Source organism: Eretmochelys imbricata, chromosome 9 (assembly GCF_965152235.1).
Source record: "Eretmochelys imbricata isolate rEreImb1 chromosome 9, rEreImb1.hap1, whole genome shotgun sequence".
In the NCBI taxonomy this organism is placed as follows: domain Eukaryota; kingdom Metazoa; phylum Chordata; order Testudines; family Cheloniidae; genus Eretmochelys; species Eretmochelys imbricata.
In genome coordinates, this window is record NC_135580.1 from 1,713,303 (window position 1) to 1,741,088 (window position 27,786).

Consider the following 27,786-nt stretch of genomic DNA (forward strand, 5'->3'; position numbering starts at 1 on the left):
TCCTCCCATACTGCTCCTACTTTGGGTCTAACAAAGTCACGACAGGGTACAATTCATCTCCATTTCCCCCCAATTGGCTCTCAAATCTCCTACAACAGTCATCTCATCATCCACTCATCATCCAGGCCTTCCCTGATCTCTTGATCCAGGAGAAACGCAGGATCAAGCATCCCAACCTCAAAGTACTTCATCTCATGGCTTGGATTTTGGATGGGCATCAACATTAGAACATTCCTGATCAGAAGCTGAACAAACGACCCTTAATAATAGCAGAAAGGGCTCCACTAGAAAATGCTATTCAGCCAAATGAAGCGTTTTTCTGTCTCGGCACAGCAGAAACAGCTCCTGAGTCAGCAGATTTTCCCTATTTTGGACTATCTTCTTTCTCTCACAACAGCTGGGCTATCCCTTGGTTCTATATGAGTCCACCTGGCAGCAGTCAGTTCATGCCATCCGCTGTCAGGTGATTATTCAATTTTCATTCACCCATTGGGGAGCAGATTCTTAAAGGGCCTGATCAGAATTTTCCTGCCAGTAAGAAAACCTACTCCTCATTGGGATGTAAGCCTTGTATTTCCGGTACTCACTAAGCCTCCTTTTGAGCCTTTAGGTTAGACATGGAACATGTAGCTATCAATGAAAGTTGCATTTCTTGTGGCCATCACCTCAGCCGGAAGGATGGGTGAGCTGGGAGTCCTAGTGGTGGGTGTGGTACACACTATATTTGATAAGGCCAAATCTCTTTACAACTACATCCAAAGTTCCTCCCCCAAAGAAGTTTCGGAGTGTCACATGAACCAGTCAGTCCACATATCTGTTTTTTCTGAATCTGCATGCATCTGAAAAATGCATCTGAAGAAGAGCAGAAACTTCATTCTCTCGATGTATGCTTTTACCTTCTATTTGGAAAGGTCAAAACAAATTAGAAAATGACCTACATTGTTTCTCATTATAGCAGAATGAGTCTGAGTTCAAGCTAGATCCTCCCAGAGGATCCTTGAGTGGATTTCAGGCTGTATCCTGTTGTTACTAGTTGCTTCTTCCTCCTGATGGGGTGAGAGCTCATTCTACAAGAACACAAGCAACTTCAGTGGCCTTGCTTCAGGAAGAGCCCTTACTTGACATTTGCAAATCAGCTCCTTGGAGTTCCATCCATACGTTTGTGAGGCCTGGTGCTATAGTGCAGACCTGCCCACTGACGCTTCCTTTGGGACAGCGGTTCTCCAAACAGCTCTGCTGCCTGCATCTTCACACTCTCCCCCTACTTGAGTACTGTTTGTCAGTCACCCACAGTGGAATGCACAGAGGGACCAGCACTCAGAGGCGGTTACTTACCTTATAGTAACTGGAGGTTCTTCAGGATGTGTGGTCCATATCTATTCTGCTGTCTGCCCACCGCTTTGCTTCGGCTCTTTACTGGATTTGCGGTAGAAAAAGAACCAGAGAGGCAGGCAGACTAAGCCGCCCTTTAAGCCTTTGGTTGGAAGCGCAAGGAAGGCAAGGGCACGGGCAAGGACCAATGGACACTGCTGGCAAGAATTCGCAAACTCCAAGCACATGGCACGCATGCATAACCACTGTGGAATACTGATATGGCCAACACATCTCCAGTTACTGTAAGGTAAGTACCCTCCTCTTTTGTCCCAAAGCATATTGCTTGTAGAAGCCCTTTGGGGGTTTTGTGTGTAAATGGGAGCTGTGGGTATGGGGAGCCTCTGAAGATCAGTCCACTTCTCTTACGTGACTAAATATGAATTTAACTCTTGGCAGTGAAGTTAAAATAAATTCTGGCCTTTGCCTTTAAAATACCACTCATTTTTGCATAACTATAAGTTGAGGTGTTATCTTGAGGATGCATTATGCTGTCAGCCTTCCCATGTAAAATGCAGAATCATCTGAGTCCTCGCTTGTCTCCTGTACGCTTACTCGATGCCTCTAAAATGGCTCCTTCGCCTCTAAGGTAAGACTCACGCAGCTATTTTTAGTTCAATTTTAGTTTATTTTATGTAACATTTGGCTGAGGGCTGGGTTTAGAATGTGTACAGGACAGTAATTCAGAATAAGGTAGATAACGTTTTATTGAATCTGGTATATTTGATTTTCGAATAATGTGGGTTCAAGTCCTGGTGTGTAAACTTGTCAGTCTGACATGTTCATGTGCTGAATTCCTGGCATTCCTGTACAACACACTGAGAAATCTTAGGAACCCAGGAATTGCCGCACTAGGTCAGACCCAGGATCCGTCTAGCCCATTGTCCTATTTCTGATGGTACCCATCACCGTGTGTTTCAGAAGAAGATGCAAGAACCCTGCAGTAAGTGGAAGTGGGATAATTGCCCCTCAATTGGTCTCGTCCTGATTCTCAACAGGGAATGGCTTAAGTCCTGAAGCATGAGGTTTAATGTCCCTTACAGAATTTTCAGCATAATTAATTATAACAACCCTGGATATTCTTGTTTTCCATATAAATGTCCAAGCCTGTTTTGAATCTTCTGACATTTTTGGACTCGATCCAATCCTACTCTGCTTTCTGTGTCATGGCCAGCTTTTGATCCATGAGGATGCTTTGCCTCTCACCCAGTGATGAGATTCTTTAGCAGGCTTTTGTGTGGGATCTTAGGCCCTTGCGGGGAGGGGGTGGGTTCTGAATAAATTGTCAGCTGGTTTTCCTTTATGTGCTTCTTTATTGACACAATCAAAGAATTCTAGGATCCTACTTGCGACAGAGTTTTCTTTTGCAGAAGGCGAGCTGGTTACACCCTGTCAGATCAGGAACATCCAGGTGTTTTGTTAGTGTCTGTACTGATCATTTCAAGCAGTTTTCCAGAGGCAGATGTAAGGCTTACGGGTCCATAGTTCCCTGAATCTTAGAGCCTTTTTAAGCAGATACAACATCTGCTTCCCTTCAGTCCCCTGGAACAGTGACTGTTTTTAATGAATGATCTGATGTTCCTGTTAGCAGCTCAGCTGCTTCAGAATTCTTGGATGGACCTGCAGGCCTGATGACTTATTGCTTTTTAAATTATCCGTTTGCATCAGCAACTTTTCTTCTGTCATCTCCGTCTCTGAGAGCAGCTCAGAGCAGGACCAGAATAGGAATCTCCCAAACATCCTCTGTGGTGAAACATGATGCCAGGAAATCATTCAGCTCCGTCAAAATGTCCTTATCTTCCTTAATTGGCCCCTTTTAACCTTGCTAAACCAGCCACCCCACCTTCCGCAGGCAGCCTACTTCTTATGTACTTAAGAATTTTGTTGTTCGTTTTTATACTTGTAGCTATTTGCTCTTCTAAATTTATTTTGGCCCTCCTAATTTCCCTTTTACTTAATGCCTGCTGTACTTATGCTCCTATTTATTGGCTTCACAAGAGTCAGATTTCCAAATTTTGAAGGATTTATTTCTGGCTTGATTAGACTCTCAAACCTTGCCATTTCACCATAATGGTTCATTAGTTGCCATCCTAATTCTCTGTGTCAGCGATGTGTGTGTCTTCTAAGATTCTGTTATTATTGGGGGTGGAAGGGCTGGTTAAGTATATTCCATGCCACTTCTAAGGATTTTACTTTCTTTACTTGTAGCATTAGGGCCTTTTTGACGAACCACATTGTACTGAAATCTCCTTTTTTAAAGTTTAGTACCACTGGTACCTTACCTCCCCCTTGGATGTTGAGTCTAATTATATTATGGTCACTATTACCTACTGGCTCAGCTCCTGTTACTTCTTGAATTAGCTCCTATATATTACTTAAGGCTAAGTCAAGAATATCCTTTCTTGTGTGCTCAGGAATTAGCTGTTCCAAGAAGCAATCATTTGAAGTGTTGAGAAATTGCTTCTCTCTACTTTGTGCTGTTGTACCATTTGATCAGTTTATGGGTGAGGTGTTGAAGTCCTCCATTATCATCACTGTGTTAGATTTTGTTGCCTCTTTGATCTCTCTCAACAGTTAAACTCCTACCCAGGTATGACAGAATCTAAAACCCTATTGTGCTTCTGCTAATACATACATTGCACAGCTAATTTCCAAATGTTAGATGACCTACAACTGGAAGAGAAATTTCGTATAGCTGTATAGATGTGGAGGATGGCTTACGCTGAGCTGTTTGGCCATATCTGTACGAGTGCTTGTTTTGTGTGATGAAGATAAAACATAAAAGTTGCAATCTTCAAAGAAGAGCATGCTTCAAAGAGCTTTAAAATATTAACAGTGATCACAAAATATTGATGATATATTATATGCTTTTATTGTGGTTGACTAATACAAATATGAAAAGTTAAAGATGATAAATCTTTAGTCCTCTGAACTTAGAGAGGAGCACCAGGATTGCCATCCATCCGGCCTTTACCCAGACAGTCTGCTTTTTGGCTTTTGTAACCAGGTACCATTTACGGTTGCCGGGTGCCTGGTTTTTGACCGGAAAGTCTGGTCGAAAAGGGGACCTGGTAGTGTCCAGTTAGATGTACTGACCTGGTAGTGTCCAGTTAGATGTACTCTCCTCGCCCCCAAAGTCCTGTTACCGTGGGGCGAGGAGAGGCGCTGGGTCATTAACCTGTGCCAGCCCCTGCCCAGCCGGGGCCGCAACCTACCTGCAGGCAGGCTCCTTGTCAGGATGCAGCAGCTCCCGTCCCAGCCCCAGAGCAGAGGGAGCCCAGCTGGGGGAGGGGGAGAGAGGCGGAAGATGGAGACGATCTAGCAAGTGATTGGGGGTGAGGAGGAATGAGCGACAGGGATGGGGCCTTGGGGGAGAGGCACAGAAAGGGCAAGGTCTGGGGGAAGAAGCAGAGAAGGGGTTGGGCCAGGGGAAAGGGGTGGAGTATGGGGCAGGGTCTTGGAAGGGTTGGGGTCTTTGAAGGGGCGGGGCCACTGGGGGTCTGGTTACCAGCAATTAGAAAGGTGGCAACCCTGGTGAGCACCATCAAAATGCCTGTAATCAAATAAAAGAGTTTGGGGAGTTTTCTTCATAATCCAAACTGAAGTTTAGTACATGTTTAGGTTTTTGCTAGTCATTCACACAGTAAATGTTATGATTAGTACAAAATTATTACAAATATGTAAAATGGAAACTGAATTCTCTGGTGCTAATTTATAACTGCTCATATTCCAGGCACTTCAGCAAGGATGTTGGTTTTTCGTTTAGCTGTAATCATCCATCTTTTCCTTCAGCTGAATGCATCCGTTTGCCCTGAGAAATGCGAGTGTATTCTGAAAGATGCCATCCGTTGCTCTGGTCCCGGTATCGAAGACCTGGCATCGTTAGGTCTGCCTACCAACATGACACACATTCTAATAACAAATACTAAGGCAACAGATTTGAAGGACAAAGTCTTTTCTGGAATGACAGTGCTACAGCGTCTCATTCTGTCTTCAAACCAGCTTTTCCTAATTTTGCCAGGAGCTTTTAAAGGCTTAGTAAAACTGAAGACCCTCAAACAGTTTGACAACAAGTTAACTCAGCTTCCCACAGGAGTGTTCGGTGAAATGATGGACCTTCAGCAGTTGATCCTTGAAAATAATTTGCTGAAAGATATTGAGCGCAGCCTGTTTGACAAACTAGTCAACTTGCAGGAGCTGTTTTTGAACAAAAACCATCTGACAGAGCTTCCTGAAGGAGTGCTAAGAAACCTCGCCAAGCTTAAACTACTGAACTTATCCAGAAACTATTTGGCAGCCTTGCCTAGAAATATATTTAGCACATTAACCAGACTTGAGAAGCTCGCTCTGTATATGAACAGGCTCAGTTCAATAGACTCTGGTGTGTTTGATAACCTGAGAGAGCTGCAAGAGCTTCTTCTGCATTCAAACGGCATTCAGTCCATTGCCCCAGGCACGTTTCACAATCTCCTTAAACTAAAAAGTTTAACTCTCTCTCAAAATAAGTTGCAGTTGTTACCTCATGGGCTCTTTCTGCATTTGCACAATTTGACTAAATTGACCTTGTATGGGAATCCACTGGGATACCTTCCAGAAATATTGTTTGGAGAAATGAGGATTCTCCGGAGTCTGTGGGTATATGACACCAAACTCTCAACGGTGCCAGATTTTGTGTTTGGTAATTTGACAAATTTAGAGCTACTTGTGCTGACTTGCAATCCTGAGTTAAGTGTTCTCCCAAGGAACGTGTTCAGTGGTCTAAATGAACTTCTTACTTTGTCTTTGCATACAAATAATCTCTCTAGTCTCCCGGAGGGCATCTTCCAGGGTCTGCAGAAACTTCAGGAGATTTCCCTTTTCCATAACAGGATTGAGGTTCTTCCTAAAAACCTCTTTTTATAATCTCAATAATCTCCAGGCAATTTACCTAAATTGTACCAGCCTGCAGTCTCTTCCTGGAGACTTCTTTACCTCTTTACCCAAGCTGCAAGAGGTCGTGCTTGACAACAATCCTTGGAAATATGATTGTCAAATTGCTGAATTCAAAGGGTGTCTCCAGAGGAATTTAGACATAGTAAAAAATGTCACGTTCCTAACTTGTGACAGTCCCGTAGCATTAAGGAATATTTCTCTCTTGTCTCTACCAGATGATCATTTTCACTGCCCCTCTACCACAGCCCTTCCACACCACACACTTGAGAGCTCCACGGGTTCCCACACTTCATCTTTTCTTGTCACTGAATACTTGCCTTTTACTTGGAAGACCCCCACAGCTTCTGTGTCCGTGACACATACGAACACCCCCTCGCTACCTCTGTCTGCTGCTCCATATTTTACTGATTCCACCACTGAAGACGTCGGGCCATCTGAATTTCACCCCACAGAAATTCCAACCCAAACTCCCACCGGCATAATGAGAGAAATCAACGGAGTAAGAAAAATTGTCTCAACCACTGCCACACCGGTCAGTGGATCACAAGACCGTCTAAGTGCTCGGCCATTTTTTAAATTTAAAGTTCCATATAGTCAAACATTTTTGTATCTCTGTTTTGGCTGTAATAGTCCAAGTTTTAACTGTTGTGACCACTTTGTACGTGCTATATGAAGTCAGGCGGCTTGCGCACTGTAGCAATAGCCCTGCTCAATCCGTTGTACTGGTGAGAATTTTACGTAGGGTTAGGAATGCAGATTAGGAGCTCAGTACTAATGTAACATAGAGGGTTAGTTGCATTACTGGGCACAGGCCTTACATTTCGGACATTACAGATGTCATTCAAAGTATTGTGTTGCAGATCTTGCGTAGCGAGCACTGTAAACAGAAGACTGTGTTTGTATCTCAGCTGCACAGCATTGTACATTGAAAATGTACTTTATGTACTGTGTATTTTATAGTATTTACCTACAGTAATAGCCCCAGCTTTAGCCAGTTTTCTAGCTTTTTGAAGTGCGATACGCCGTGGCAAGCAAACTAGTTATAGCGATTGGGTATAGAGTTTGGCCATCATGCTTAACTACTAATACTGCTGTAGAGAAACAGACTAATGTAATCGTAAGGATTTTTCAATTTGTGCGTAGAATCATAGAATATCAGGGTTGGAAGGGACCTCAGGAAGTCATCTAGTCCAACCACCGGCTCAAAGCAGGACCAATCCCCAATTTTTGGCCCAGATCCCTAAATGGCCCCCTCAAGGATTGAACTCACAACCCTCGCTTTATTTGGTTTCAGCTGTTTGCAGGATAATTCTGTACCCTCAGTTACATGTATTATTTTGGTGGTTTTAAAAGAGAGGCTCCAGCTCAAACAGAAGTTATGGGCTTGAAGCAGGAATGGCTAGGTGAGGTTCTTGACCTGTGTGATGCAGACATGCTGGAAGTAGGGTGATGGGGATGCGGCAGCAACCAGCAACCCATGGCTTGCAGAAATAATAGCAACCAATGTGTTGTTTCCATCACAGACAGGGTTAACAGTTTGGTTCAATGGCTCTCCGCACTCCCACTATACAATTGTTCCCATGGCAGGAGATCAGACTAGATTATCATATGGCCCAGCCTGGCCTTCAAATTGTGTGTGTTTGGGAAGGACTAAACTGCATGGTTAGAAAATCCGTGTCCTCACTGGGCTTGCAAACGGCACCTTAGATTGCTAAAGATGAAAAATTTGTAAAACCTGACGGTGTTCATCACTTCCAGAGCGTGTTCACTTATTGGACATTACTCTGCTTGGACAATGGAAAATAAACAAGTCACTTTCCTTTGTTTCTAGTCAGTTTTATTTTCTAGTGATCTGCATTTGCACCCTACTGCAATGTCTAAGAACACAATAATGGGACCAAAGGTCCATCTAGCGAGGATCCTATCTTCCGACAGTGGCCAGTGCCAGGTGCCTCAGAGGGAATGAACAGAACAAGGCCATTTGTCACTCAGTCCCAGCTTCTGGCAATCAGAGGTTTAGGGACACCCAGATATGGGGCTGCATCCCTGACCATCCTGGCTAAGAGTCATTGATGGACCTATCCTCCATGAACTTATCTAGTTCTTTTTTGAACCCAGTTATACTTTTGGCCTTCACAACATCCCCTGACAATGAGTTCCGCAGGCTGACTTGGAGTTGTGTGAAGAAATACTTCCTTTGGTTTGTTGTAAACCTGCTGTCTGTTCATTTCATTGGGTGACTCCTGGTTCGTGTGTTATGGGAAGGGGTAAATAACCCTTTCTTCACACCAGTCCCAAGTTTATAGACCTCTATCATAGCCCTTCGTACTCATCCCTTTTCTAAGATGAACAGTCCCAGTCTTTGTAATCTCTCCTTGTATGGCAGCTGGTCCAGACTGCTGATCCCTTTTGTTGCTCTTCTCTGTACCTTTTCCAATTCTAATCTCTCTTTTTGGAGATGGGACAGCCAGAACTGCACATAGTATTCAAGGTGTGGGTGTACCATGGATGGATATAGTAGCATTGATATTTTCTGTCTAATCTCTTTCTTTCCAAATGGTTCCTAATGTTCAGCTTGCTTCTTTGACTGCTGCTGCACGTTGAGCAGAGATTTTTGGAGCACTATTCACGTTGAGCGGAGATTTTTGAGTGGTAACAGCTAATTTAGACCCCATCATTTTTTATGTATCGTTGGGATGATGTTTTCTAATGTGCGTTACTTTGCATCTATCAGCATTGAATTTCATCTGCCATTTTGTTGCCCAGTCACCCAGTTTAGTGGGATCTCTTTGTAACTCTTCACAGTCAGCTTTGGACTTAACTCTCATGAGTAATTTTGTATTATCTGCAAATGTTGCCACCTCACTGTTTACTCTTTTTTCTAGATCATTTATTAATATGTTGAACAACACTGCTCCCAGTTCAGATCCTTGGGGGGACCCTGCTATTTACCTCTCTCCATTCTGAAAGCTGACCATTGATTCCTACCCTTTGTTTCCTGTCTTTTAACCAATAACTGATCTACTAGAGGATCTTCCCTCTTATTGCAAGACTACTTACTTAAGAGCCTTTGGTGAATGACCTTGTGAAAGGCTTTCTGAATGTTCAAATAAACTATATACATTGGATCACCCTTGTCCACATTCGCTGATGCCCTCAAAGAATTGTAATGGAATTGTAAGGCATGATTTCCCTTTACGAAAGCCGTGTTGACTCTTTCAAAAATATTGTGATCGTCTTTGTGCCTGACAATTCTGTTCTTTAATATAGTTTTAACCAATTTGCCTGGTACTGAAGTCAGGCTAACCAGCCTGCAATTACCGGGATCATCTCTGGAGCCTTTATAAAAAATCAGTGTTACATTGGCTGCTCTCCAGTCGCCTGGCCCAGAGGCTGATTTAAGTGACAGGTTACATAGCACAGTTAGTGGTTTTGCAGTTTCAGATCGGAGTTCCTTCAGAACACAGGTGAACGCCATCTGGTCCTGGTGACTTCTTACTGTTTAATCTATCAGTTTGTTCCAAAACCTCCTCTAATGACACCTCAACCTGGAACAGGTACCACAATCAGGCAACATAGCCTTCCCTGCCCTTTCCTCAACTTGTGCGTAATAGCAGTGGTCTTGCTGATGAAAACAGGCTCATCTGTGTTTAATATGCCTTGTAGTACAATGTGATAAACCCCGTCAGAGTGGGAGGGTTGGGTCTGTTTTGTTACAGCAAGTGTGGATCTGCCTGGAAGAACCGTGAACAGAAGCAGCAGAGTGGTTTATTGCGGTGCGTTCAAAGAGAAGAGGGAAGACCATGTGAAACTATGTCTCAGTTGTTTCCAGGCTAACGCACACTGAGACTTCACAGGCTGCTACCATACATGTGGATTCCTGCTTATGCACGTTTTTATGAGCACTTGGTGTCAGATCAATTCTGCTACCTGTCATATCAATATTATACTGCAAATCTACTTCTAATCAGGAGAGAAATGAAGGGAGGCTGCATGTATGTGAGAGGCAATTGTCCTGCAGACAAGCAGGGGCTACTGTTCCTTCCTGCCATATATATTAGAGAGGGGCCCCAAATTTCAGGGCAGTGGGGTTTGATGAAAGGAGTTGAATCCAAAACTGGCAGGAGCTGTCTCCTCCAGAAGTGGATGCATTGGAAATCTTGCAAAAACTATTTGTGCAAGATTTTGGCCCAAAAAGGCAGAAGTCTCATGGGAACAACATGTGGAGAGATTTCCATACCTTGGTCCTAGTTTGGCCTCAAGCCCTAAGACTAGCCTAACCCTAATCCAGACCTGAATCCAAGTTCATGCATAATGACCAAGTTCCAAAATTCAGCCCACCGGAGGCTTCAGCTCACTGCTGCACAGTCAGACATTAACAAAGAACAACGTGATCTCCTTTCATCAGCTGGCACCCTGGATTTCACAACAGGAACCCTGGTACAAGGCACTGCGGTCAGTCAAGAGATAAGAATAGAAGGCGGGGGGGACGAACGACCCATTCCTCTCCCATGCTGATTGCCGTGCTTGTGCTTCGTTCTGGCTCTGACAGTTACGACCCAAGTGCCAGAGAAGGGCTGAGCTGCACGGTACAGTTCCTAGTCCAGACCTCCTAGAGTGTGGGGATGTGGGGACTTGCCTAGGGCCCAGACAAGCCAGCCTGGTTCCTGGGCAAAGTGAAGGCTGGACTTCGGGGCTCCGGGCAGGAGGGGAACCTAAAGTCAGTTGTGTGTCAAGCTGCTCCCGCACAGGGAGCTCCTCGGGGAAGGTGCCACCGCTTTAAACCCGTGGTGCTGCTCTCGGGGGGCACTGCCTGGCCCCCTGGTGGTGTTCACCCCCGACATAGCCACGTGCAGGGTAAAGGCTTTAATTCTGCGCCCTGGCGCCTGTGTCAAGGGGTCAGCTTCTTTCTCAGGCCTGATCCGGCATGGTGCTGAGCCCCCGCAGCTCCAAGGGTGACCGGGGACCCACTTACGCTCCACGGGTGCCCTTGTGGCCAGTGCTTAGCCAGGGTCGCTGAGCCTGGTGCTGGGGCATCTGCTCCCCACGGCTGACTGGAGCCATTTCAGCCCCGTGGCTGCACACTGCTACCAATAGAGCCCTGCCTGGGGATGGGGCGAGGGGGCGGCAGAGAAACTTCGCAGGGGGGTTCCTGGCCCCACCCTCTCCGCAGGCTGCTGTGCACAGCCCTGGCCCATTCAGCACGGGCTGTGCAGCAAAGCCCCATCACCTGCATGCCCAGGCGGCCTCTGCCCCCCCGGGGGCTGGATTCACCCCTCGGGGGGCGCACATGATGCACAGGACCTGGTGTGCAGTGTGAACTTCACGCCCCAGCCAACTCCTGCTGCACCTGGGATCCCTGCAAGCTGCTCTGCGCCCTGTGGTGCCCGCTCGCCACCCCTGCTCCCTCTGCGACAGCCCTGGGCTGGACCCTCGCGTGCTCTGGTTGACACACAGCTGGCCCAGTGGGAGGAGCAGCTCTGAAATGTTGCATTGGCACGCAGGGTCAGGCAGCATGCTTGCAGCACAGAGTAATCACAGCTGCTGCTCCATTTCCCCCGTCTGCTCCCAGGCGCTGAAACGCTTTCCAGCTCTCCACGAGTTTACCCAGAGAGAAGGTATTAACTCTAACTCTCCTCCCACGCCCCTTGCTTCAAGCACATCCCTGCCGTCTGCCAGGCTGCCCTGGGACTAAGGCACCCTGTGTTTCCGTCAGCCCTGCCAGCTGCTTTCCCTCCTAATCCTTTCTCAGCTCCAGATTCTCCCCACGGTCCCTCCCATGCCTACCTGGTAGATCTTCTCTGGCAGAGCTCTCTCGGGCTACCCCCAAATTTGCGGGGCTCTGTTCATGGTGCTCTCCCTTTCCTCCCACCCACCTCTGAAGCATTCAGTGCTGTGGTTTTGGGTTAAATGACGTGACACAATTCGCGCCATGCAGTTCCCTGGCCGCAGTGGCCTTTTCCGTTGGCTGCATCTCTGCGGCCCATCCTTGGTCTTGTGTTGCCACCGCACTGCAGGTTTGCAAAGTTGAAAGTCTAAAATATTTCCCGCTACAACAGATGAAGCTTGAAAATCACTGTGCTTAGGAGGCCATGAGCAAGGAGCCGGCCCAGCAACAGGAGAAGATGCATGTGTTGGCTAATGTGAACGACAAGGGATATGAAAAGAGCTGCAGAATTCACCGGCTGAGGTCTTGAAGGATTAGATGTGTGATGACTCTGGGCCAGTGCATCTCTCCTGGTGAAGTTACTTCAATAGCAATGCAGGAGCCAAGGCACTTCCTGGTGATAACAGATTGGGAGGAGCTGATGGAGGAGGTGCAGCCAAGGGTCATTATTCTCATTGTTTAAAAACTGAAAATGATCAGGGAAATGAAGTGAGAGGGAGCCTGGCCCTGGGACTGCTGCGTTCCAATCCCAGCGCTCACAGCTGCCTTCTCAGGCCTGGAGAAAGTGGCTTTCAGTTTTAACCTCTCAAACTCAGGTTCCTCCTCCCCTGCCACGCGGGGGCAACACTCTGAAGCTGGGAAGTGCTGTGTGAGTGCTAAGGGCTGTGTGACGAAGTGGGACTGTTCTTAATGTTTCCTCTGAATAGTGTGGGGGTGCCTCAGTTTCCCCTAGGCAGTTCTTAAGTCTCTAGGGGGTGGGGTAGGGTGTATGATCATTGCAGAGCCCTAGAGGGCAGGTGTGTGCAGGGGTCTGGACACAGGGAATGGCCGACACCCTGTTTCCTGGCAACGGATGGCCTGGCCCTTCCCCCCTGCAAGGTGAGAGCTAAAGGGTTGGAGAACAAAGGAATCAGGTGACCTCCTGGCCCGGGAAAGGGACAAAGCCCAGAGGAGGAGGGGCTGGAGAGAGTTTCAATTTGGGGCTGGCTGGGGACGAGGAGTGAAGGGCAGACGTGGTTGTCTGGCTCACTGCCCCCCAAAATGGACCCAGCTGAGGGGTCCCGTTCTCTGCACCTACAAGCTCTGTGTTAGACCATGTTCCTGTCATCTAATAAACCTCTGTTTTACTGGCTGGCTGAGAGTCACGTCTGACTGCGGAGTTGGGGTGCAGGACCCTCTGGCTTCCCCAGGACCCCGCCTGGGCGGACTCGCTGTGGGAAGCGCACGGAGGGGCAGAGGATGCTGAATGCTCCGAGGTCAGACCTAGGAAGATGGAAGCCGGGTGAGCTGTGTCCTGCAGACAGGCTGCTCCCAGAAAGGAGACTTCCCCAGAGTCCTGACTGGCTTCATGGGGAGCGGTTCCAGAGCATCGCCCAGGGATCCCATGACAGGCTGGTACTGGCGGGTGGGCTTTTCATGAGGGTGATGCAGTTTCATTTGTTGTGGGAAGGGCACTCGTATTTCGAGCGTGTGCCAGCCAGCCACATCACCTGAATCGCCTCGTGGCCACAATCCCACTCCTCAGCTAGCCTGCCACCACGCCTTGCCATGTCCCTCTGGGATGGGGCTGATCTCCACTTGCTGTCTGCTCTGTTTACAGGAGAATGGCCAGAGCTGGGAGCCAGCACCTCCTGGTGCCTGATCTGTGCTCGGACACTGGTTTGCTCTGTGACCCTGGGCTCGGGGCTCCCCTCCTGGGTGCTTCCCATTTGGAAAAGGGAAAATAACACCTCACCTTCCTACCTGTGGGAGCTGGAGGCGGGGGTGGGAGCCCATTGTGTCTGATGTGCTGCCTGGTCTGACGGCTTGGTGGTTACAGGGTGGATGGGGACAGCTGCGTTTTAAACGCCCACCCCCGCTTTGGTGGAGCAGGGAAAGGCTGATGTGGAACAAATCCCAGGCTGGCAAAACTCCAGTGAGCTGCTTCCGCTACTCCAACCCATGAGCACGGGGAGGCCCAAGGTCCACCTCCACCTCCCCTGCAATCCAGTTTTCCATTCATCTCCAGCCCTTGGACACGTCTCTTCCGCTTGGGATTATCTCTGCATCATGACTTGGCTGGGATTCCCGCATTCCTTCCTCTGTGAACACGGCCCTGGGGCCCTGGCCAAAGCCCCATGTTGCTGACGCTGCTAGGTCCCGTTGGTTCCCGTTACCTGGGCTCAGTCGGGGCTTTTCCAGAAAGGGGGTGGGGGTGGAAACACAAAGGTTTGGACTTTTTATAAACCGTCACTTTCCTTCTGTTAACTCAGTGGAGGTCTGAACTTTATCTCACTCATCTGGGCAGCTGATCGCTCGCTGACAGAGAACAGGCTGCAGATGTCTTCCTAATCCGAACATGGTTCACAGCTGGGCTGTACGTCCATCGTCATCTCCGGGTGAAAGAAACAGCGATGCTCCCTTTTCCCCGGGGCTTTTGCTAAGCGCTGTTCAGCTCAGTCATGGCTGTATGGCCCCCGCGTAACCGTGGCAAGCTCTCCCTAGGACAGAGGCCCTGACCCCTTCAGAGGGGGGTCTCTAGTCTTCAAGCAGCAGCTGTAGCGTCCTGGGTGCTGTAGGAGAGACCCAGGGTGACATGGGGGCAGAGCAGCTAGGTTTCCCTCATGTGGTGCTGTGACTTCGCGTGGCGTGTGCTCGAGGGTGCAGAGACCACCGCTGGGGCTGGATCTTTGCACTCTCGCAATCACGCAGGAGCCAGCCACAGTCTAGGCCTGAACAGACGTCAAGAAGGCCTGGCATGGGGGGAGCAGGAGGCTGGTGTCTGGGGACCAGGGACCCAGAGTGCCTGGTCTAGGTGAGGGGGACAGTGCCTGGGTGGAGGGGGAGTTTTCCGTTTATCAGAGGTATAAATGGCCCCTTTTCTGCAGAGTCTGGGCACCTCGCCCTCTTTACTGCAACTCCCTGGGAGGCAGGGCAGGGCTGTCATCCCTGGGGGATGGAGGGCAACTGAGGCACATGCCCCCAGCCACGGTTGCACAGGAAGACTGTAAGGGATCAGTGAGCCAATGCTCCTGGGTCCCAGCCCAGCCACTGCAACATCCTTCTCTTTTCAGCAGGGGTTTGAACAGCAGCTGTTGTCCTGGCGCCCTGGGAATGGCAGGCCTTCCAGGCACCGGCGGCAGTATGGCCTGGGCGGGAGAAGGAAGCGGAAGGAGTTTGAGGAAGACGTCACTGGCAGAGCGGAGATGGTGAAGGGGGTGGATTGAAGGACATGAAATCACTTTGCAGGAATCTCGGCATGTGCAATATTGGGGGAAGCCATGGGGTGTTGGTACCTGGAGAGAGACCCCCTGAGATGGCCGGTGAGAGTGAGGTCAGCTCGCTGGAGGCCCTGTGGTGCTTGTGGGGGGCAGACGGTTTCCTCTGTGTACGTGTGTTTCCCTCGTGCGCTCCTGGAAAGCGATTCCAGGTCAGGTCTGATGACAAGACCCGCTGCTTGGAGACAGGCCTTGCCCAGCAGCTGGGGTGCCCGGAGGAGCCGGGCTGGGAGCAGAGGGCGGTGAGGCGAGACTGGAGCGGGGTGGCACTTGGGGTGCGCTCGGCGCTCTCCCCAGCTAGCGTGTGTCGTGCTTCAATCCCATGGGGAGCAGTGGCCTGTGCTAACGAGGTTTGTTCTGCTCTCGACAGGTTCCCATCCCACCTCATCCCTGGGATCCGAGTCGCCGCTCAGGCGAGCCTTACGCGCCCCGGCTGACGTCTGTCCCATAGGGGTCAGCCGCCCGTCCTGTGCCGGGGGGAAGGGGGTGTGCGGAAGGGGGGGCGCCTTGGAGATCAGCACCGAGCCCCTGAGCTTGAGTCACTGCTCTGGGGGGAGCGACCGGGTCTGATGCCTTGGGAGGGGAGCGGAGCAGATGGGTCTGACACCCCGGGGGGGAGCCGGAAGAGGGAGCGGACGCACTGCCGGGCCCCGTGCTGGCTGGGAGTTTCCTCAGACCTGGGCCAGCCCCTCCCGTGGCACAGGACATGGTGCCGTTTCCTCGACACGCGAAGGACCAGCGAGGTCCGGGCTGAGTAATCTGGCCTCAGAGGCTGATGTCGTCTCTCGCCCTGGACGGGGAGGGGAGCAGGCTCCCAGGCTGCTCCCAGGCTGGCTGGGTTCCCAGCAGACGCTGCTGTCTCACTGCCTGGCTGCGGGTGAGCACGGCCGGCTGCTTGGCAGCTGTGTGAGAAACTGGGGCCGGGGCCAAGGCCAAGCCCACGGAGCTGCTAATTTTAGCTGTGACTCTGATTTTCCAACCAGACAATCTCTGAACAGTGCCCCGGAGCCCTGCCGCCCCCCAGCCCCGCACTGACCAAGGGAGCTGGGCGTGCAGCTCTGGGGCAGCTCTGCTACCCGAGGGCAGAACGAGAACGGGCCTGTCCGAGGGGGAGCTGGGACTTGCCCCGCGCTTCCCCCTGCTCCCAGCCATGGACAAGTCTCTTGAGTGCTGGGCCTGCACAGGGTTCCCTGGGCAATGGCTGGGCTGGCCCCAGGGCTAATGGCGCCATCGGGGGCCGGGAGCTGTTTAGATAGGAAATCCGAGACCGTCCCTGCCCCGATGACACACGCAACCAGCAGGTCCCAAGCGCATTGGCGTGAGGTGGTGATCCTGAGTGTGTGGGGGTGGCAAGCGGGATAGGGGCTGGGGGAGCGTCCCCTGTGACTGGCACACGGGAACGCCCAGGCTACGGGCGCTGTCATGGGGCATTACTTTTATTCCTTGTTAATGCTTGGAGGCGTGTCCTGGGGTGGTGGGGAGGGGGAGTGGGATGGGGAGGGCCTGTGGGGCCATGGACACAGAGGTGGGGCTGCTGGGAGAGGTGAGCATTTGCTGGGGGGGGGGGGAGGATTGGAGGGTGCCAGTGGGGAGGGGCTGCTCTGCTAAAGAAGAGTCTTGTGATGGGGAGGGAGGGACGTGTGCCTGGGGCGTGGGGGCAGGTTTGAGGCCACTCTAGGCTCAGGCACTGGGTGCGAGGAGGTGGCAGGACATCGGGGGCACGGGGTGCAGGGCAGCCGCACCCCGGCGGCGGTTGTGGAACAGCTGCAGTCTGGGCACGGTTATTTCCCTCCCCAGAGCAGCTGGCTCCCCCCCGGGGAGCCGGGGCGGACGTGCCTGCTGCAACGCTCCCCAGGCACCTTGCCCCACTTCCTGTTCCCTCAGCCGCCTCCGCCCCGTGACCATGGCGTGGAGCCAATCTCCTGCTTAGCTTCCAGGGGCGCTGGAGATGCAGGACCAGTGAAATACTGCGGCAAGGCCTGCTGTCTTCCCACGCTGAGCAGCCCCTGAACCCCCACCCCAAGCCCCGCCACCTCCCCTTTCCCACAGCAATCCCACCCCTCCCTCTGCCGTGGCGTGTCTCGTTCGGATTCGGGGCAGAGAGCACATCCTCTCTGCAGCATGTACGAGACAGGCAGAGCACCGCACCCCTCTTGCGGGCTCGGGCAGCAGCCAGCCCCACACAGGCCTGTCAAGGGCTATTAGCCAGGATGGTCAGGGACACAACCCCATACTCTGGGTGTCCCCAGCCTCTCACTGGGACTGGGCGACAGGATGGATGACTTGATGATTCCCTGCTCTGTTCATTCCCCCTGACGCACCTGGCACTGGCCTCTGTCGGCAGACAGGGCTGGATGGACCTTTGGTCTGACCCAGCCTGGCCGTTCTGTTCTTACGCTCACATTGTGTAAAGACGCTGCTCCGGGGAATGGCAGAGGCGTGTTGGGGGCTGCTGGGAAGGTGCCGCCTGTCTGAGCCCCAGTACCGGTGGGTGCCGAAGGTTAGCAACATGCCTGTGATCTGCTCACGCTATCTCAGGCCTAGAGCAGAAAGCCGTCGCAAACACGCAGTGAATCCATTCTCAGCGAGGGATGCTCGGAGTCTGGGGCTGGCCCCTGATTATGAGGAGCAGCGTCTGGTGGTCCCTGGCACTCGCCGCATCTGAAGAGTGAAAGCGGCAGTGAGGAGAACCTGCTCGAGCCCTCACGGGGACACTCGGGGCTGGATTCTGCCTGGCTGCCACGTCTTTTCTGGAAGGGCGGCGTTGGTTTCCTTGTGAGAGGAACCCCCTGAGCCAGACAGCAGAGAGCTGACTGCCCTTTGTAGCCTGGCGAATCTCCTGGGGCAGCCTCCAGCTCTTAATGCACTGCCGTTTCCTGGCTTAGTTGTTCATCAGTGTCCTGGCTTGTCCGGAGAGGAGATCGTTCCCTACACGCTGCATTCCCTTCTCAGCGCTCAGCCTGTTTTTCAGCAAGAACACAAACTCGTTCTGCGCTGTGTTAACTGAGCTGCACCTAGGGCGTGCAGACGATAGGTCTACACCGTGTTGGCCAGATCTCAGACCAGATCCCACTGACCGCAGTGTGAATTCTGCATGAGTGGAAGACTAAGAAAAACTGAGTAAGGGCCTCAGGATTTGACCCTATTTCAATAATTTCAACTGGATGAGGGAAAAATCCGTAGTCATTGGTTATTTTTAAAGGCTAGCGAGTTGTTTTAGGCAGTCTTAGTCTTGTCCTAGGTCAAACAACAGGCTCAGAGCATTACACAAAACAGATTTGCTTTGAAAAATGTTTATCTCATCCTAAACTATGTGTGTATGCTCATCCTTGGCACTGCCTTTGCTTTCTAGCTATGCGGAGCACATCCCACATCAGTCCCTCTTAACATCCCAGAGGGCTGTGCAGTGAGCTCAGGCCTGGGGGCTGGGGTCCCCCGAATTCTATTACTGACTCTGCTTCGCCTTTGGGGTGTGTGGCCGAGGGCAAATCACTTCCCTTCGCGCTGCATTTCCCCACCTGGAAAATGGGTTTACCAGTATTTATGTACCTGCCTCAAGGGCTGCTGCGGTGAAACGAAATCAGCTGCAGTTTGCAAAGTGCGTTGAAGGTACAAGAGGCTTATTACTGACACAAAGCGATGCCAGCCCATGCACAAGGGCAGTGCTGTGGGATCCGCGCAGAGGGTGGAGGACAGGTTATTGTTTTGGCTGAGTGATCACTCTTTGCAACCACGGCTCTCATGCTACAGCGCCCCAGACGGAGAGCTCCGGACTCAGGCGCGGTGTCTTAGGGTGTTCATTGTGGCTCCTCCCTCAACCCCTGATTAAAGGTGGTGCCTGGTCAGGGCCGAATTAACCTTTGGTGGGCCTGGTGCCAAACATATTTGTGGGCCCCCCGGGGGCAATGGAGCCTGGCGCAGGAGGGTCAGTCCCCAGAGCAAGGGGCCAGTCAGCGGCAATATGGCATGGCAGGGGCAGCCCTGCTCCGCCCAGCATGAGGGCACTATTTACAAACCAGCAGTTGCCAGATGCACGATGGCCCGCCCAGCCCTGTGCTGCCGGCGTGCCCCTTCCCCTCGGGGGTGGGCCCATGCCATGCCACACAGCCCCCCTGCCCAACACCAGAACAACCCCCCCCCGATTCCCTATGGCCAAAGCCCCCCCGGACCTGCTATGCCCAGCGTCCCCCCAGACCCGGCCACAAATGTACAGGGCCCAGCACCCCACACAGAACCCCCACTCCCTAGTGCCCCACCACACACACATCTTCCCCACCCCCTCACAACCCATCACCCCCCCCCCCCAGCCCTCTAGAGACCCACTCCCCCACGCCCTGGCTCCCAGCCCCACTCACCGGCCTGCTGGGAGGCGACTGTGTCTGCCGGGCTGAACTGCCAGTGCAGCCAGAGCTGGTCTCGGGGCGGAGAATCGCTCCGGCCCCTCGGAAGCGGCGTGATCAGCCCGGCCAGGGCTTGACCCTGCCCGGCTCCGACAGGACCCACTTGCCTGGAGGAACCCAGACAAGCCTCCACCCCACCCCCCGACTGGCCAGGCTTCTGCATCAGTCCCAGGTGGCTCGGCTCCGGGGAGACAGGCGGGGGCCCCATTTTTTTAAGGGATTGGGCAGCAGAACAGGGCAGATGCCCGGTGGAGAAGGTAAAGAGGCTGCTCGGTTTCAGCCCCACGTAAGCAGTTTGGGAGTCTCAGCCTGGAAAGTTAATTAAGCATAACTCATCAAACGGCTGGCGAGCCCTGCCTGAGCAAAGCCCCAGGAATGGACCCACGCGCAGGCTTTGAACAAGAGTCTTTGTTTCAGTTGGTGTCATCCCAGAATCGCCCAGCTCCCCTGGCAGGGTTCTCAGGGTGAGCAATCACTGGGCGTGCTGCATGGCACGGCTTCAGGGCTGGGTCCTAAGTGGGTGCCTGGGGCCGGAGGTGCACTGGGGTCCGGCCAGGGGCAGGGAGAAGCTGGCAGGTGGGGCCACGGGGTAGAGAGGAGCCCTTGGCCGGCAGGCCAAGAGGAGCAAGTGATGGGCGGGGGTGGGAGCCAGCGGGCTGGCAGGGCCTCGGGGCGCAGGGCAAGCGGAGCAGGCTGGGACCCCTTCTGAGCATGGGCCCTGCTCCCTGGAGCCACTGGCGCCATTGTAAACCCGGCACTGGGCCTGGTGCACAGATCCCGAATGGGAACGGACCTGACTATGGAAGTGGAAAGGTCTCCCTGCTGCAGAAGAGTCCCCGTGACATCAGCCTTGTCTGTGCTGGTTTTGTATAACCCTAAAATCCCCACCACAGTGGCCACGGATTCACTGGCGGGAGCCGCAGGGCGAGCACTAATGCAGCCAAAGAGCTTGTGGCCGCTGGGGTTTTATCCACTGTTCTCTAGGCTGCCAGTGAACAGGGGCAGGCAGCCTGGTGGTCAAACTGCCAGTGGCTGCAGGAGTCCTGCGTACACAGTGCTCTGGCCGTTACTCGTCAGCTCTCGTGACGGTGGGGAACAGCTTCGGGTAGACACAGCTTCAGCCGCTGACGTGCATCTGTACCTGCTTGCTGTGCTGCAAACGTTCAAAACAAAACAAGGGGTGACCTCTTCTTTGAGATCCATTCCGTGAGGAGCAGTTCAGGTGGGAGGTCTGGAACACCGGCCCTTCCCTTCTCCACGACCCCATCCGCTGTCAGGCTTGCCGTCAGAGCCAGAGCCGTACTGCCTTCAGAGAGTCATACGTTCTGCGACCAGAAGAGACCATTGGATCATCTAGTCTGAAGTCCTGCGTAAAAGACCAAGTGCACCTTCTGTGCTTAGGAAACTCCAGCTGGTACCGAATGCTGTCGTTCGGCTCCTCAGCAATGCTGGCTACTGCCAGCACATCGAATCATAGGACTAGAAGGGACCTCGAGAGGTCTCTAGTCCAGTCCCCTGCACTGAGGCAGAACTAAGTATTATCTAGACCATCCCTGACAAGTGTTTGTCCAGCCTGCTCTTAAAAATCCCCAATGATGGAGATTCCACAACCTCCCTAGGCAATTTATTCCACTGTTTAACCACTCTGACAGTTAAGAAGTTTTTCCTAATGTCCAATCTAAACCACACTTGCTGCAATTTAAGCCCATTGCTTCTTGTCCTGTCCTCAGAGGTTAAGGAGAAAAAATTATCACCCTCTTTTATATCACAAACTTGTACCTATCTAAAGACTGTTATCATGTCCCCTCTTGGTCTTCTCTTCTCCAGACTAAACAAACCCAATTTTTTCAATCTTCTCTCCTAGGTCATGTTTTCTAGACGTTTAATCATTTTTGTTGCTCTTTTGACTTTTCTCCTATTTGTCCACATCTTTCCCAAAGTGCGGTGCCTATTTCTCCATTGAGGCCTTATCAATGGTAATTAGAGCGGAAGAATTACTTCTTGTGTCTTGCTTACATCACTCCTGCTAATACATCCCAGAATGATGTTCGCTATTTTGCAGTTGTATTACAGTGTTGACTCTCATTCAGTTTGTGATCCACTATAACCCCCAGATCCCTTTCCACAGTTCTCCTTCCTAGGCAGTCATTTCCCATTTTGTATGTGGGCAACTGATTGTTCCTTCCTAAGTGGAGTACTTCGCACTTGTCCTTATGGAATTTCATCCTAATTACTTCAGACCATTTCTTCAGTTTGTCCAGATCAGTTTGAATTTTATTCCTATCCTCCAAAGCTCTTGCAACCCCTCCCACCTTGGTATCGTCCGCAAACTTTATAAGCATACTCTCTATGCCATTATCTAAATCATTGATGAAGATTTTGAATAGAACTGTATCCAGGATAGCTCCTCACAGGACTCCACTTGATATGCCCTTCCTTCTTGAGTGTGAACCACTTATAACTACCCTCTGACTATGGTTTTCCCATCAGGTGTGCACCTACCTTCTAGGAGGTTCATCTAGGCTGCATTTCCCTAGTTTGTTTATGAGAAGGCCATGCGAGACACTACCAAAAGCCTTATTAAAGTCAAGATATACCACATCTCTGCTTTCTCCCTATCCACAAGGCTTGTTACCCTTTCAAAGAAGGATATTAGGTTGATTTGACATGATTTGTTCTGGACAAATCTATGTTCATTCTTACTTATCACCTTATTATCTTCTAGGTGCTTACAAATTGATTGATTATTTGCTCATTATCTTTCCAGGTACCAAAGTGAAGCTGACTGGTCTATAATTCCCTGGGTTGTCCTTATTTCCTCTTTATAGATAGATACTATATTTGCCCTTTTCCAGTCCTCTGGGATCTCTCCTGTCCTCCACAAATTCTCAGAGATAATTGCTAATGGCTCTGAGATGTCTTTAGCCAGTTCCTTAAGTATTGTAGGATGTATTTTGTCAGACCCTGACAACTTCAAGACATCTAACCTAAGTAATTCTTAACTTTGTTCTTTCCCTATTTTAGCTTCAGATCCCACCCCGTTTCCATTGATGTTCACTAGTTAGTCGTCCAGTCACTGCTAACCTTTCTGGTGAAAACTGAAACAAAAAAGGCATGTAACACTTTGCACATTGCTGCGTTTTCTGTTGTTGTCTTTCCCGCCTCATTGAGTAGCCTGTCCTTGGTCGTCGTCTTGCTTCTCATGTATTTGTAAAATATTTTCCGCTTACCCTTTATGTCCCTAACTAGTTTAATCTCATTTTGTGCCTGGGCCTTTCTAATTTTGTCCCCACATACTTGTGTTGTTTTTGTATATTCATCCTTTGTAATTTGACATCACACCTGTCCTTGGCTCGCTCCTCCAGCTTCACACAGAAGAGTGAATCAAGTTCATGGTCTCAGCCCTCATCTTCGAGGGGCCAATGTCCTAGCCCCTGGGTAACTAAAAGATCGACTAAAGCTCTGGGATGGAGACTGGTCAGCAGCTCTGCTCCTCTGGCCCAGTGGGGCTTTATACAGCATGGGTAAAACGTGTCTGTGTGCAGGAGAGAGAGCTACCTCAGGGCTGGTCCCAGGCTGTGGAAGGAACACCCCCAGGAACCAAAGACCACCCCAAGCTCTCCACCTTCCTTCCAAGGGCTCCTCTGCTGCACACACTTCTGCCCGAGGGAACAACGTGTCAGCGATTAGCTGCATTGATTAACGCACGACTGAAAGGCGTCCAGATACTGCAGTAATACAGTGTGGTGTAAAAAGCGACACAGAACAGATGAGAGAAACTCAGCCAAGGATTCCTGCCTCCAGCCCGTAACTTCCGGTTGAGCCAGAGCAGATCTTTTAGAAACTGACATCCAACCTCGATTTAAAGGTAAGGCTTCAAGTGCTGAAGAACCCAGGTCCCAGGTAAATTGTGTTGCATTTTAGGACTCGCCTCCTCCTGCAGGCGCTTGTCGAAAGCAGCAGATCTCGGCTGGTGGGGCAAGAACCAAAACTGTGTCACAAGGGAGTACCCAGCAGGTCATGGGCCAGCAAAGGATGAGTGTTACTGTGTTGAAGGGCGGGTGGGTGGCTGGGCCCTGTGACTCTGCATCAGTTGGTCTGATCCTTCCTTCTGTTCAAGGGGTCTGAGGGAGGTGACTAAGCTCCTACTGCAGCAAACCCTCGTGCGTGTAAAGAGCCCCGAATCCAGTGGTGGGGGACGGGGGAAGGGGCTTTAGATGTACATGGGATAATAGAGAAGGGAATAGCCACTGAAGGGAAGCATGTTCCTCTCTGGGGTGTGTGTGTGTGTGTTTGTTTGCATGTGTGCACTGATACAAACATCTTTCTGTACATCATTCACTGGGGGATGGCACTGGAAACTCAGACATGTTTGTTCATGTGGCAATGAGCTAAAGGTCTTGGATTCCATTCAGGGGCCGGGTATGCACAGAATCAGCCCAGGCCTTAATTAAGAGGAAACTCATTTTTTTAAGGGATTGGTCGGCAGAACAGATGCAGACGCCCGGTGGAGAAGGTAAAGGCTGCTCGGTTTCAGCCCCATGTAAGCAGTTTGGGAGTCTCAGCCTGGAAAGCGTAACTAAGCATAACTCATCAAACGGCTGGTGAGTTCTGCCTGAGCAAAGCCCCAGGAATGGACCCGCGCGCAGGCTTTGAACAAGAGTCTTTGTTTCAGTTGGTGTCATCCCAGAATCACCCAGCTCCCATGGCAGGGTTCTCAGGGTGAGCAACCACTGGGCGTGCTGCATGGCACAGCTTCACGGCTGGGTCCTAAGTGGGTGTCGTCTCCTCTCCAAAGGCTGATGCTCTCTGAACTGGGGTTTGGCCTGGCACAGAGACTGGAGCGCTGGCCGTGAGCCTGCTGTCATGGGCTGGCTTTAGTTGTCTTTGAACTGAGGTTGGGGGCACCCCCAGGTCAGACTGGACAGGCAGAGTGGTCCTCTCCCCAACGTAGTGCAGACGTGGCATCTGGAGGAGATGCCATGGCAGTCTGTAGCCTGCATGTGTTTGCAATTCCCTGGCGCATCCTGTCTGACAGGGCCAGGGACTCGGCGGCTCCCCCTCAGGGGGTGATGGGACCAGTGACCCCAAGATTCCAGGCAGCCTTGAGGGGAAATGTTGCTCCCCAATAGATCTGTGCCAAGCCAGCTGCAGAGAGCTCTCCTCCATCCTCCTGTACTAGCTCAGCGACATCCATGGCACCGGTGCTGGGTGAATCCTTGGCTGTACAGAGGCGCTGCGTTTAGCTCCAGGAATCGCGCTCTGGGAAAGCAGCTGCCTCTCTGAAGTGGCTCTTCCTCTGCAGCATATGGCTTAAAAACAATGTACTTGTGCTCTTTGACTCATTCCCTTAGCAGCGTGTCATCAACCCTGGGTGAGAGGAAAAGCAGTCCGGTCACTTCACCTGAATGGGGGAGCCCTCGTGGTGTGGAGGGGAAGCTAATGGCTCACCCCTGCCTAGCGAAGCCTCTTTGTTGATCCAAGGTGTTTCCTGTGTCAGCAGGGAGGGAGTGTGAGGCTCAGATAATTGCAAGAGTCCACCTTGCCCACCGAGGAAAACAGGAAGAAGCCTGTAAAAACAAAACCCTCGGAAATGCCTTTGTCAAAGAACCCACATTGGAGCCTCTCCTCCTCCAGACATTGAGTGTTTGTATCAGCCCTTGAGGCATAGAAAGGGATGGGGACTCGCCCTCGGCCACAGATGGAGCCTGTGCTCAGGACACTGGCCCACGCAATTCTGTCCATTGGATGGGGGCAGGGACGAAGGCGCCCGGTTTATCCCAGGATGGCAGAAGCGCGCTCCTTTATTGCATGGCTGTCATGAGCACGCGTGTGCGCCGGGGGCTCCGTGCCCTTGGGTATGTCTGTGTCCTGCCGTCTTGCTCTGCACCAAGCCCAGCTGTTGCCTGTGAATGAAAAGCTCAGTACATTGTGCAGTGACTGCGTGTGCCACGTCTCCTGCCGTGAGTCTGGCACTGCTGTTCTCCCGCGCTCAATCTTCCAGCCCCCGCTACAAACACTCTGGTCTCTCTTGTACTTCTCAGTTTCTTCGGAGTTTGACAAGTTCTTTCCCCTCATTCTGTTTTTCTGCCCTTGGTCCCATTTCTCTTCAGGTGACTCCCCCCCCGCACCCCTGCCGTTCCTCCCCCTCCTGCCCGTTTATCTTGCAGTGTCTACTTGTCTCTCTATCTGCGGCACACGTGCTACGTGCGGACAATGCAGCTAGCTGTCCACGTGCAGCATCAGGATTAGCAGCTGTGGCCACCCCATGTCGAGGAAAAGAAGCGAGTCCCCTCACGCAGCCAGAAGAAGGGGCCAGGCGGGCCTGAGCAGGGGCCATCACTGCTGAAGAGCAAACTCAGGTCCGTCTTGGTGGTGAGTTCCCGTATCTCAGTGCGATGTCATGGCTTTGTGGTGTTGGCCTGACTGCCAGGCCATGGCCGAGGGTTGCCAACTTTCTAATTGCACAAAACCTGCCCCGCCCCTTCTCTGAGGCTCTGCCCCCACTCACACCAGCCCCCCTCCCTTCATCGCTCGCTTTCCCCCACCCACCCTCACTCACTTTCACTGGGCTGAGGCAGCAGGTGGGGATGCCAGAGGGGGTGAGGGCTCTGGCTGGGGGTGCGGGCTCTCGGGTGGGGCTGGGGATGAGGGCTTTGGAGTGAGGGAGGGAGCTTAGGCCTGGGGCAGGTGGTTGGGGTCGGGGAGGGGCGGGCTCTTGGAGGGAGTTAGGGTGTGGGAGGGGATTCCGACCTGGGGCAGGGGGTTTGGGGTGCGGGCTTCAGGAGGGGGTTTTGACCTGGGGCAGGGGGTTCAGGGTGTGGGCTCCCGCTGGGCGGTGCTTACCTCAGGTGGCTCCCGGTGGGTGGTGCAGCAGGGCTAAGGCAGGCTCCCTGCCTGCCCTGCTCCGCGCTGCTCCCGGAAGCAGCCAGCAGGCCTGGTACCTAGGCGGAGGTGCAGCCAGGCCACTCTGCGCAGTGTTTGCACCCGCAAGCACCGCCCTTGCAGCTCCCATTGGCTGTAGTTCCTGGCCAATGGGAGCTGTGGAGCCGGCACTGGGGGCAGCATGCGGCCCTTCCCTGATCACCCCTGCGCCTAGGGGCCAGACATGCCAGCTGCTTGCGGGGAGCCTGCCTTAGCCGCCCTGCGCTGCCAATCGGACTTTTAATGGCCCGGTCAGCAGCGCCGACCGGAGCTGCCAGGGTCCCTTTTCGAGGGAGCATTTCAGTTGAAAACTGGATGCCTGGCAACCCTCAGAGGCACAGCCGTGGTATACGCTCGTGGGTGGCAATGCAGCGCTGAGCCGGGCGAACCACAAGCTTCACAGCTGTCTCCGTGTCGCAGCTGGAAGCGCCTCGTCCTTCTGACCAGTCGCTCGTGTGCCCTGTGCGGAGCCCGGCTGGCTGTTCTCAGGGGCCTGGCTGGGCTGGCGGGGAGAGCCTGTGGGATCCGGCCCCGGAGCTCACCCCAGGCTGCTGGTTCCATCACGTCGCGAAGCAGCGCAGCTGGGCTCGAGGGCCCAGGCCCCCTTCGCCTCAGCAGGGCCGTTGTCCAGGAGTGGCACCGTGTGAGCTGGCCTGACCCAGCACACGGGCCTGGAGCTTTGCCCCGACCGGGACTCTGGCTGCAGCCTGCACTTAGTGCTTAGCTCCAAATCTGCCCCGTAGCCAGCGCCGCCCAGGCCACGTACTGCATAGAGCCCCACATCGCCCTGCTCTTCCAGACCCCCCAATACACACCAGCCAGAGCTCTGTCCCTCATTCCCCGCCCGGCCAGGCGGAGGGTCCGGGCATTGCCTAGTTGCTTCCTGGTACGGGGGCCGGGGGCAGTCACCAGAGGCCGTGGGGCCAGGTGTGTGCTGGGGACTCACCCCGGCTGCTGGGGCCAGAGGCGGAGCTGAGCAGGTGTTTGTTGGGGGTTGTTCTAGGCCCATGGAGCT

General features: G+C 52.3%; 1 protein-coding gene across 1 annotated transcript; it reads left to right on the forward strand.

Moving 5' to 3' along the window:
- The first annotated feature begins 5,118 nt into the window (after positions 1-5,118).
- GP5 (glycoprotein V platelet) lies at positions 5,119-15,396 on the forward strand. Its single transcript, XM_077826836.1, is given in 3 exon segments — positions 5,119-6,264; positions 6,266-6,802; positions 15,244-15,396. Coding segments are annotated over 3 exon segments (1,836 nt in total).
- The last annotated feature ends 12,390 nt before the right edge of the window (positions 15,397-27,786 follow it).